At 41.2% G+C, this 12747-nt stretch overlaps 1 protein-coding gene across 1 annotated transcript; it reads right to left on the reverse strand.

Annotated features, from left to right (window-relative positions):
* Positions 1-431: 431 nt before the first annotated feature.
* NELFB (negative elongation factor complex member B) lies at positions 432-12740 on the reverse strand (the record flags this gene model as incomplete). The annotated part of the gene is made up of 12 exons (XM_009577678.1): positions 432-868; positions 1124-1232; positions 2040-2181; positions 3128-3234; positions 4247-4389; positions 5735-5830; positions 6810-6912; positions 7636-7748; positions 9137-9322; positions 11246-11476; positions 12264-12363; positions 12556-12740. Coding segments are annotated over 12 exons (1653 nt in total), but the record flags the coding sequence as incomplete, so codon positions are not given.
* Positions 12741-12747: the final 7 nt, after the last annotated feature.

Raw genomic sequence — 12747 nt, forward strand, 5'->3', positions numbered from 1 at the left:
GAACATGCTAGTCTTGGTTTTCTTCACTTGCTCCAGGACTCATTTCAAGCTACTCCTTTGGAGAAAAGTGGAGAGAAAAGGAAAGAGAATGATTCAATTTCTGGCATTCTTTGTAAAAGCCTAGCTGAGAAGATGGCTGTTCACTTCTTTTTGGCTTAGTGACAGTGGTGGACATCTCTGACTAATGCAGCATGTCTTACCATGTACCAAAAGAGATGGAACCTCAAACAGGAAATTTTATCAGTGGAGCTTATCTCCTCTAACATTTCCTTCTGTTAAGCATCTTCTCCAAAGACCCAGAGGAGCAAACCAATGGCCACAGAAAGCTATGGTTAGCCTTCAGGAGTTCACACTACCTGCTCAACCATAATGGAGTTAAACGCTCATTTATCAGTCCTTAAAGTACAGTTTAAAAATACAAGATGCCAAGCTTAAAAATATGCATTTTCTTTTTGAAAAAAAATGTACAGTCAGATTTTAAGTGGCTCTACAAGATGACACTCAGCTATCTTTAAGAAAAGTAAACCTTTGCAATGCACTGCATACAGAGTTTTCTAACCAGCAAGAGCCAGTGAGTTGGGTAAACTGCAGTGTTTCCTGAAAGAGCTTCAGTGGCTTTTTTTTTTGTTTCCACCCTGTAGGCAGAGACATTTGAAAGGCAGTACAGTGCCTTCACGCTGCAGAGCACTAGGTTAGTTCTTCTGTCTCATTCTTGCACTACCGACATAGCTCAGCGTGAGGTTGGTGTGGGCACAGTGGGCAAGGGCAGTTCCATGGAGGGAGTCTCGGTCACTTCGGCTGGACTTGGCTTGCGAAGCTCCAGTTTCTCAGTGAGTTGGTTATAAAGCTCCTTCACAGCTTCCCCACTCTGCAGAATGAGAATTAGGGAGGGGAAAAACAGAAGAGTCATACTTCATTCTAGCTGCTACTAGCTAGAACACTAAGTATGCAATTACCCTGTGTGTTTTAACACAAACCAACACAGAAAGAGGAAGTTACAAGGCAATTAAGACATAACTCGGTACGCTTGGAAAGTAGAACTCATGTTCCATTAAGCAACGTCTGGAAATGCAGCTGCTTTCATTTGCAATTAATTTTCCCTTTCTCAAGCTTCCCTTTTTACCTGCTTGGTGGGTTCCAAAGCCTTCTGGAGAGACTCTAATTTGGCAGGCGCCACTTTGTGATGCAGATGAAGCAGCAGTCTTAGCACATGTCTATGTACGTTCTCCTTTCTGCAAAAAGCAATTTTAAAGCAGAGTAACTGATATAAAACAAACACCATCTTGAGAACAAGAAAGCTACAGCAACAGTACCAGAATAATTCTCACACCCACAGACTGGCAGCTTTGTTATAATTTTCCAAAACACCTGAGAATTGTAGCCTGCATGCTACAAAGCCTTAGACTTTCAAGCAATTTATGTAGTTATTCAACTGGAGTGGACTAACTGTAGCAACCATGAGAAAGGAGGGGGAGATTTTAAGCACAGACTGTAGCACGTGGCAGCAGCTGGTCTCTCTGTTGGACAGGCCATATGCACATGCAGGAGGATGTTTGTCCCTCCACATGTGCAGAGGAAGTGGTAGCAGCAGCAGCAGCACATGCTGCTGTGCCCGAACAGCAGTTCTAATCTCTTCTGGAGAGTTAGATTTCGTGTGCAGGCCACCAGTTGAATGACACTGACTTAACAGAATTAACAGATACAAACAGATTTTCTGTGTGCAGCCAATATTACAAAGAGCTGAAGTTAACTCCTCATATTCACAGCTACTGCAAAGCATGAAGGATATTGTCTTTTGCAACTTCAACTTACGAGTAATGAATTACAGTTCAGGTAATAATTTATAATCAACACTTAACAATTTTGCTGATAAAAACTTGATCACAAAATATAAGCCTTTCCTTAAAGAAAAACAGCATCAGGCTAGTATTTCCACTATATGTGAAGAGTTTGCTGAACTATTAAACCATAGTTCAAAGTAGTATAACCTCTCTCAGCTATCCTGTAAACTCACTTCCCCTGAGCAAAATCAGATTTACCTTGAGCAGGCAGTGAGAAAGAAGCCATCAAAGAGACTGGCGCAGAACTCCTCGAGTGCAAATTCATCACCCAGCAGCGTGAGGTTACCAGTAAGCAGATGCAGAAAAATATCACTGAAGGCCAAGTCACTGAATGTCTCAACTATACAACATGAAAAGAAAAGAAACCGAGACTGACAAGGATGTGCCAAAACCTGACTACATAGCAGATGTTCAAGTGAGATTTCCTTAGTGGCTTTTAAAACAGGTAGCCCAGGCAGGTGGCTTTGATCTTCCAGACATAAAAGATTAGGAGCAGAGGGGTGAGAAGAATATGTAGAAAGCCCATGTCTCCACCAAGGCTGAAGTCACAGAGTAGCTTTGCCAAAATCACAAAGTCCCCTACTATCCTTCTCCACCATCCTCTGTTCATGGCCGCATCCACATCCTTGCGCTTCTCGGACCCCTTAGTGAGCAGATACAAATCACTTACCAGCAGAAAACTCACCCATATAAGTGAACTGACAGTTCAGCAAAGGGTTCAAAGAACACCAGAGCTGGGATGAGGGAGTGGGAAGTGAACTCCCCACCCCATCATTACTGAGAGCTGCAATTCCTAAGATTGCTTTAGAGCTCTCATGCAACTTACCCCAGAGAAGTCAGTCTCAGAAGGTAATCCCAGGGAAGAATTTAAGCCTGTGTTCAGTCCTGTTTTGTTACAGGGTTTTTTCACCACACAAAGCCAAGTCTCAAGAATTTCTGGCCACATGCAATTACTATGAGCAGCGGCAGAATTAAACCACCTGCTCTCTTATCTTTCAGATTCATTCCACAGTTCTCAGCTAATCCCATTGTTAATACAGCCTTTGATCTAAGGAACTACCAACCTTCAGCCACTATCTCTAAATTCTTGGATCAGCAGAAAAGTATCCGAATTGCAGACAAAAACAAACACTTCTGCAGGGCCTTAAAACTAAGTCACCAGAAGAGCCAAAGGCAGAACGTTACGTCTTTCGCTCTGAAATCACTTTCACTCCAGGTTTACTTGCCTCCTGGGTGTCCAGTACAAGGCAAACAGCTATAGAATAGACGACGAGACAAAAACTTACCTAGTGCCGGCAGGAGCCTAAGGAAAGCATTCTTGTTCCTCTGTTTAGTGATGTGAAGGATGTAATACAGGCCAATCTCACAAGCTATTCTGTTCTCCTGCAAGAATCTGTTATGGCAGAAGCAAAGTTTCTTAATCAATAAAGCTAAAACAGGTTTGGTTTTGTTTTGTTGGGGTTTTTTTGTTTGGTTTTGGGTTTTTTTTTTTTCCTTTTCAAAAGAGTGTTTAAAATACTGTTGGATAGCAATCAAGCAGTTACAGCAGTGGCTAGCCTCAAACCCACTGAGAAGCAGCTACTCAGTGACTGAATAGATGATCATCACTATGTTCACTATCATGGTCCAGAAAAATTTACTATTCAGCAAACATTGCGCTGTCTCACAATCAAACAGTTTGATTGTGAACACTTATAATAGTATTAATGATAAAAGTGCTATTCAAAATGGGTTTTAGAAGCAGCCCAAATACTCAAAAATGATACAAAGTCCAATACTGTTTCGGTTTAGTTTCCCAAAGATCAAATATCAACACTGTCACAGAGGACAGTACAACTATCGGGATACAGTACTCCAGATTCTGGCATACAGATAAGAATTGTGCTGGAAATTAGTGCAAGATCTGAATAGAACAGCGCACACAGAGGTTTTATTTATCTTTTTGACATCCCTGGAGTGCTAGGTTATCAACAGAGAATGAGCGTCTGCGTGACCAAAATGCCAACTTTACAATTTACAATAGCACTCTTCAGAACCAAGCATGGGCACTCGTCCAGCTGCACCCAAATATCACTCAAACACTCATCAGTCACTGCTTGGGAAGCCACACAAGCAGCGTATTTGAAAGCAGTAATACCAAATACTTTCATATTCAGTCTGCCAAAAGAATGGTCATTACAAGAAATAGTATTTTGTGTAGATAAATTTTATTTGAGGAATCACGGTGGAAACCTGTTCTGCTAAAGGAAAAATTCAGGCTTGATTAACTGGGACTAAATCTTACCCCAAAAGAGTCTTCATTTTACCACATACAGTATTTTTTCCTGTCAGTGTTGGCTGCCTCCTTGATGTTTTGCTTTTGTAACAAGATTATATGTACAAAGTCAGTAAGGCAGATTACGTACTTGGTGAAAGCTTCAGGAATGGTGCTGGGGTAGGGAATTGGCCCCTTCTCCTCCGAGGGCAGTTTCTGATCTACATTGAACGTGTGGTCATCCACCACAAAGGACATCAGCATAGGCAAGAACTTCGTGATCAACTCAGCCTCCTTAGAGGGATGGAAGAACAGAGGGAAAAGAATAGTGCTTTCATCAATCAGTTCATGCTATGTAATGGTCCTAGAGTACTGTAACAAACAGTGAGGCAATATTATGAGCCCCATCCTACATTTAGGAAAACAAGCTTTCAGACATCTGGTTCCAGTCAAAATTCTTGAATAATTCACTTCCACATGCTCCACTGGTAATTAGGAAAACTATACTTCATCTCATCTACAGAAATACTGCTGCTCATGTTCTTTCTTTTGACAATTACGTAGCATTTCTTCTTTTCCAACACTTCTGCAAGTACTGCATGTTAACGATGGTACCAAACTGCTTTTATCAAGAATTACAAATCATTTTGTTCGCTCCCTAAACTGACAGGGATCAATGCATAGCTATAATAGCAACAATAAAGAGCATCTCCTCGCACAGGCAGATCAACCTATGTTGTATCAGATTCACAGAGTGAGAGGCTACAGCTTGTGGCAATCACAAATAAAACAGACTTTAAATACAGATTTGGAGATTCCCTGTAGGAAAAATGTTCACAGTTTCTTCATAAGAGATTCACCAGAGCACCTCTGCAAGTCAAATCACAGTGCTACCCTTGGAGTTTTGGTCACCCTCACTGTTACAATCTGAGTATTAATGCACACCCTTCCTGTGGTAAATTTAAATGTGCAATCAACAGTAATATATATTTTGGAGACTTCAAATGTCCCCCTAGGTAGACATTTGCTGCTTTATAGTTCAGAACAGAAACAGCAAATTTCTCTTGAGAAACAGTCCCGCTGTGCAACACCATGGTTAGCCTTCCTGCCATCAGCTGAACATATCTGCTCCCAAACTACACTAGGATTGCCTATAATACTGGGCAAAGTATTTCCAAAGCATGGAAAGATTGTAGCTGAATGTGGCACTACACAAAATGGCTACAACAGATATCTGGAAGGGAAAAACATTTTTCATGTCAATGAAAACTTGCCACACTGCTACCAGAGTTTCAGACCAGCCTCTGAAATCCTGCTTTCCTCAGAAAAGATCTTTTTAACAAACTCGTCAGTTGTGTAGAAGCTCCCAGGAACAAAGAGCAACCAGTGCAGAATTTAAGAGGTACAGTTTGATTTTAAAACAGTAAGGGCCAAGCATTCATGTAAATAAAAAAGCAGGCAAACGAAACTTACAACGTGTCCACTTGAGCTGCTGCTCTGTGACCACTTACATGTTTTTTCTAAGAAAGCTATGATGAGAGGTATGCAGAATGAATGTTAAATCAGGGACACAAAATAATACACAAGTCTAAATTTGCTTAATGAAATGTGTTAAATTCTAAACATCAAAATGGCTCACCATTTTTGGTTCCTTGAAGACTTGACTGTCAATCATGTCCCAGGCCCCCTGTCCCAAAGACAGCATCCTAAGGAGCAGCAGCAGATCTGGGCTTTCCTCGAATTTTAAGGGGAAGAGAAAAACAGCTATTTTGATCTTCCACAACTTGCACATATAGATATTTATTTGGAAGTAGTGGTTTACATTCAAAGCTCTCCTGGATTAGCAGCTTTATCGAAGACTGCTAGAGACATTCAGTTCTCCAATTTAATTGACAACTGATTCCTCAAATGGGAATCAAATAAACAGACACACCTGAGGGTTTGTGGTTTTTTGTAACATTTTGTAATACGCCAAGAAGTATGCAGCCGACCTGATCATGACATTGTTTTTAAATGTGTCCAGCCAAATTAGTATACTGAAATGTAATGCATGACAGGACAAATCAAGCCATCTCAGCAGAAGTAAGAAAGAGAAAGCGTGTGTAAGAATGACAATGGTTTGTTGTTTACATTGTGCCCTGAAACCAAAACAATTTTCAGTCTTAAGCTCTCATGAGGAAGTTATTCAATCCAACAATAAAATTTAACAACCCAGGGATAAAAACAGCAAATGCCTCACACTGTTTAGACACCTGTAAGGCTACCCTCCTTTAAGCACCTCCTGCAGACACTACTTGCAGGAACTGTATTATATCGCAGCCAACAGACCAGAACAGCGTAAACTAATCCACCACAGTTACTGTGGCAGGGAAAAAAGGCTGCTGCTCTTAGGCAAACCAATGGAAGGACAAAGCAGGGAGGCACATATTCTATATATGATTCTATATACGCATAGCTGTTAGGATAGAATGAACCATGCAAAGAATTCATTGTCAATTCGGAGAGCTCCAAAATGCCTGTCTCCAAACAGTGCTTCTGCAGAGCTGTAAGGTATGTGCTACAAATGGATAGGCAGTATCGCATTTCCCTTATTTCAATTTACACATGCGTTTGAGAACTTAATCGTACTTCTCCTACAGTGCCAGTCCTTTGTTGATGAATGCTAGTCAATTAAGACTATAGTTCAGTTGAGGCACACAAGCTGCGACACTCACCCTGGGTAAGGTGTCCTGCCCAACCAGGTCTTGCAGGTGCCTTATGGTACTCAAGGCTAAGGTGTTAATGGCAAAGGGATCACACAAGATCATTGATAAGTCCCTGAGAAGAAGTAAAAATCAAATACATGTCATACACAACAAATAACCCTACCGTACAGTTCCATATCCAGCTGTAGAACACCAGCTTCTTGAGAACATGTGTTTCACTAGAGTAGATGTTTGAGTCTATTCTTTGTTGTAATCCCATCAACTATCAGATGTAACATCAAAACAGCGTGTGTGTGTGTACGCTATATTTTTACAAACACATACACACTGCTGAGTTTAAGAACAGAGGTAGACACAGTGCAAGTACTGTAACAATACCCTTACTATGATCATGTAAAACCTGAATTTCTGTCTTTTGTTACCTACAGGCGTCTACCTGATGACCTTCTCCTGCCTTGTAAAAACACCATGAATGTTATTTCTTTGACTTGAAAGAGCATGTTATCTGAAAACAATTACTAAAGGTCTTCTGCATTGAAATCAAGCAGGAGATCTCCCACAGTTAGTTACCAGGCCACAGGGGAGACTCAAGAGTGGAGACTTGAGACTCTCAACAGGGGAGACTCAAGACTTAAGCAGTACAAGCTATGTCACCAGAAGGTGCTTGGCTATGCTCTAGTGCATTAACGCTCATGTATACTGGATTTGACCACACAGAAGAGCTACTGGCTGTTAGCTGGCTCTAGGGAAGAAGTAACACGTACAATACCTGTCAGATGTTGTGACTGCCAGGAACCCATTTTCAGTTTCTTAATAAACAGCCCAAGTGCCTTACCCCAACACTTGTTCTTGTCCTTTCTTCACTCCATCCAGAAACCCTTGCAATTCCCGAGCTCTCTTGTTGTCCACAAACTTCTCCCGAATGCAAGCATCAAGGCACCAGGTGAACTGTTACAAAAAAGGAGAAAGCTTTATGAACCACAGCAACTCGTTAAACCAGCAATAAAACAGACAATGTCAGAGAAACCAGGCTCAGAATAGCCTCCAAATATCTGGAATTAATACGCTTTATTAATATACTTAAGTATGGTACCAAGCTGGTCACAAATACAGAGGAGGTCAGAAATACAAACACCCCAAAAGGAGGTCAGACATACCAATGCAAGTTAACCTGGTGTCTCTTTCTCCCCTCCCAAGAAAGACATTCCCTGGAAATTAAGGAGCAACAACTAATACATCGCTGTCCAACACACCTGATCAATGTGGATTTACACAGGTAGGAGGCTGAGAAAGAGGCAGCATCACTTAGCAATAATAATATGGGATATTTTGCAATACCACTCCCATCCTCTAAGTAGGGGATATTAACAGTGGAGGTGTTTCTGCTTTAGAGTTGTATTATCAAAATAGAAAAAGACAGTTAAGTGAAACGTTTTATTTGACCCAAAATTAAGGGCTTTTTTCCCCCTTTCAAAAAATAAAATATTTTTTCCCCCAAAATTTCAGCTGTCAAAAAAGAACAACTTGCTGAATTTTCTGAAATGCTTTCATCGTGGCTTACTGTCTTGCAGCAGTCACTGCATTTTGCATTGGCAAAATGAGGTTGCTGAAAATGATCTGTAACTTGAACAAGAATTGCCCTTTTCTATTCAGTCACTGTCTGTAAACTGATTTTGGGACTCTTGATCAGAAGACATTAAAAAGCATGCAGTAACATTTATCATCACTCTAGGACATAATCTCTATAAGCAGAATACACATAAAACTTAGCAACATTACTTAAGAGAAAAAGCCTTGTTCTAGATCAGAGTGATGCTAACCATGAACAAAGGACCAGTTACAAGATCCTGATGCGACATCAACTCATCTATCACCCCCCAATATTTTAATAGTTTAATGTTTTCTTATAATTCAAGATCCAAAATATTTAATGTTACACACACAGTTTACTGACAGATGGAGTATATCACACCAGGCACAACAGGGAGGGAAGCAAGCTTTGATTACGAACCTGGGGCTAGCTCGTGTTTTTTATCATTTTTTGCAGCATCTACATAGGTCAGATTAGACATTGTTTTTAACACTGCACAAGTACCGTAAATTTGAATGATTTATGGGTTATGAAATGAAAGCAAGCTGCTGGTTAACCAAGATGAAATCTTCACCTGAAGTTCCAAGGAATATAAGATGACTTTTGGATTCAAGGTCTGAACTCTCTTCACAGAGAGGAGTCATCTTCTCTGGGCTGAAGTCCTGCAGGGCAGCAGGTATGCACAGGAGTGGGCGAAACAGAAAATTCTCCAGTAATACTCCTATCTGTCCCACATGATTAATACCTTATGACAGGGGTCAACGGTGCAGATTTCACTGATTTCCAGGTCATGCAGCGACATCAGGAGCTCTGCCCGTAGTGTGCAGTAATGAACATTCCTTGTCCGAAGGAACAAGGTTCTCAGAAACTGCAACACCATATCGTAGAGCTTCACGTTCTTCCCAATCATCTGGGTCAGCTTCTGAACCACCTAAACTCAAAGTGGGAAAAATGTGCACTCACTACCAAGAGATACTGTTATTTCACACACACACAAAATGTAAATTAATTCTTTTACATGATTTATCAAAATGGAAACATCTGCATTGACATGAGTTCCTGAAAAGGAACTATTTATACCAAGATTTCCAAGAGCGTTTGTTCAAGAAATGTTCACCAAATCTTTCATAGCCATAATGAAAGAATAAAGAATGTCAAGAAAAGGTTCTCTTGCAAAAGGAAATGGAAGCATTTGTAAAATAAGGTGCTCAGCTATGTGAAATGGATAAGCAGTACCTGTTATTGATGAATATAATTTACAATCATTGTAACATGAACGAAACTCACTTTTTTTTGGAAGTCTTTTTGTATTTCCATCTACCTTCAGGCTACGGGCATGAGAATGAAGGTGAAGGTTTGTGCTGGTTTCGGCTGGGATAGAGTTAAATTTTTTCATGGTATTTTTTTTGTGGCTGACCCCAACGGGCCAAAGGGATATTCCATACCGTATGGCGTCATGCTCAGCAATAAAACTGGGGGTGGAGGTTGGCAGGGGGGGCCGCTGCTCCGCGACTGGCTGGGCATTGGTTGGTTGGTGGTGAGCAACTGTTTTCATCTGCATTGCTCGTTTTTCTTGGGTTTTATTTTCCTCTCTCTTTGTTGTTTTTTTCCTTATGAATTTCTTTTTTAAATTTCTTTTTAATTATTAAACTGTTTTCATCTCAACCCACAAGTTTCTTCTACCTTTCCGATTCTCCCCTCATCCCACCGGGGGGGGAGCGAGCGAGCGGATGTGTGGTGCTTAGCTGCCGGCCACGGTTAAACCACAGGTCTGCAATGTAAACCCGAAGTAAACTGCACCAGAGCACTTACACTAAATGGGCTTTTGAAAGCAAAACAGACCCAAACCAAACCCCCCATGTAACAGACGTGCTACCCTCTCTGAAATTCAAGCTTTATACTGCCTTATCACTGCAACTCCTTAGCATTCTCAATAGCAAGGTCCTTACAGAAACTCTGATATTTCCCTTTCGGAGCAAAAGCCTCGTGAGGTAAAGCGACACATTATAGCTGAACCACTGTAATGGCTTGCTGTTGCCAAGAAGAGGAGAGACCCCCTCCTCCTAACACCTACACCACTGTTCCCTCCCACATCAAGCCTGCCTGTGTGATCCAGCCCATCTCCTTGCAATGGCTTTGGTGTCAGCTGATCTCTTCTTTGAGCAGATCCAACTCGCTGCCTTGGAAAACTACTTACTGTTTTTATTTGCCAGAGTTTCTGTAGCAATTACTGAGCTGAATCAGCTCATGGAAGGGTCTGATAATCGCCAAGACTACAGGCTGGGGGGGCAGAGCAGCACCTGCCCTTCCTGTGGCTGAGTGTTGGATCAGCTCAGCCACCTCACATAATTCCATTCAAAGAGCAACTTTTCTGAATACCAGCTTAGCTACAACTTTCAACGTCCCTTTCCGTTTTTACAAAAAAAAAAAAGAAAAAAAGGAAAAAAAGCTTTTGTTGGGCTATTTCCTGCTAAAAAAAATCCCAAGAAATTTAAGATATTCAAACTGATTTGATAGAGATGCTCAACCTTCAGAACAGCTGAGGGGTATTAACGCCAGACTGAGCAATAAAGGAAAAAATTTTTCACCTTGCTATTTTTTTTAAAAGCTCATCAACAGCTTAGAACATTAATCAATTAATCACAGCATTGAATAACTATTAAAATCATGCTGTCATCAAGATATGTAGGAGAAAACGACCTGGTATTTCTTGCAAATACTTTGTCTAGCCAAACAACTTTAACTTTAGTAGCAAAGTTGGGTGGGTGAAATGGACACTGTTATTTGATGAGGTTGACTGAAAGCTGATGAACTCCATTCACAAGCACATTGTAAGAGGTTTCCTTGTCCTTACCTCTCCTTGACGTCTTGTTTTGGGAGACGGACTGAAGAAATTGTGCAAGACAGAAATATCATTGCTGAAGAGAATATTTTCTTTCTCCAGGATATATTGCTTCAGCAGTGGAGATACCTCATCACCAAACAGAGCCTGGTTATCCTGCCAAATCTGGCGCTTCACCTCCACTGCACATGCTTTATACAAATCCTTATCGGCCATTACTAACTTCAGCTTCTTCTCAGGCACCTATGATCAACAGAGCAGTTACCAAAGTGCAGAGCAGCTTACCTGCCTGATTATTCAAGTAATAAGTAACTGACTACAGAAGACATCCAAATCATAATCTCAGGTCTGGTATTTTACACAACAACGCAGCTAAACAAAAGTAAATATCACAGACTCATCTTTTCCCTTTCCTACTCCTGTAGCAGAAAGCCAGTCCTAAGACACTTAACTTTTCAACAACCAAATTACACACCAAGCTTTTCTTTATTTCTTTCAAAGAGGCTAAGACTTCCTTTAAACCTATGACGCTAAGATTTGGGGTGATATTTCAAAACTCAGTAACTTACAAAAGCTCTAGGAGCAGTTTTGAATCCATTACCTTAAGTACAATATGATGCTTTTAATAAGGCTACTCCTAGAGATTTTTGTTTCACAGAGCTGAATCTCACTCCTGTCTACTTCCAGTTGCATTCTTCAAGTCTCATTTTCTACTTATCACAGATTTTTAAATCAGCTGTGGAAAAATTCACCTGTCAGTGAACTTGACTACTTTTAGGAAGCTTCATGTATTGAATAAAATAGGGAAATAGTCTCATGTGATTAAGAAAATGTAAAATGCTTTTTGAATTAGTCTACTAAGCTGTTACCAGGTACAAGACTGTAGTAAATCTTCAGTCAGTTCCTAACACTGAACAACAAACTTGCAGAAGGTCTGCAGATGGAGCATGCAGCCCAGCCAACAGCACAGCTAAGAGAAGCTATACAACGGGGATGTAACGGAACAGGCTAACCAGCAGAGCAGTTTTACCTTGGGCAAGTGCTTCATGACACACATTACCACAGGTTGTATGGAAGGCATCTTGACGAGGGAAAAGCTCTTCTCTAGGAGATCTTCCAGCTTCTTGTATCTGAAAACATGTAAGAGCAGAAGACTAAGTACCATGTTACAGTAAAGGACCAAAGTGGGTCATCTCAAAGCCACTAGAACTTGATCCCCCAGGAACCTAACTCTCCTTTGCAGAAGTCACTCGTCCACGATAACTGATTTTCACACAAAATTCCCAGTTCACTCTGAATAACCAACAAGACTGCCAACAAACCTCTCCTCAACCTTCCCTTCCAAAGCGATAGCAGAGACCCTCTCCAGCAGCTTCTCCCTCAGCTCGTCGAAAACCGACTGGTGGAACTCCAGCCGGGGGGTGCCGTGCAGGTCCAGGAAGGGCAGGGCCGACTGCAGCGAGGGCAGAAGCACTCCATTTTCTGTCTGCCAACACAAACACCGGAGGGGGGGG

This window comes from Fulmarus glacialis, unplaced genomic scaffold (assembly GCF_000690835.1).
Source record: "Fulmarus glacialis isolate BGI_N327 unplaced genomic scaffold, ASM69083v1 scaffold4350, whole genome shotgun sequence".
Lineage (NCBI taxonomy): Eukaryota > Metazoa > Chordata > Aves > Procellariiformes > Procellariidae > Fulmarus > Fulmarus glacialis.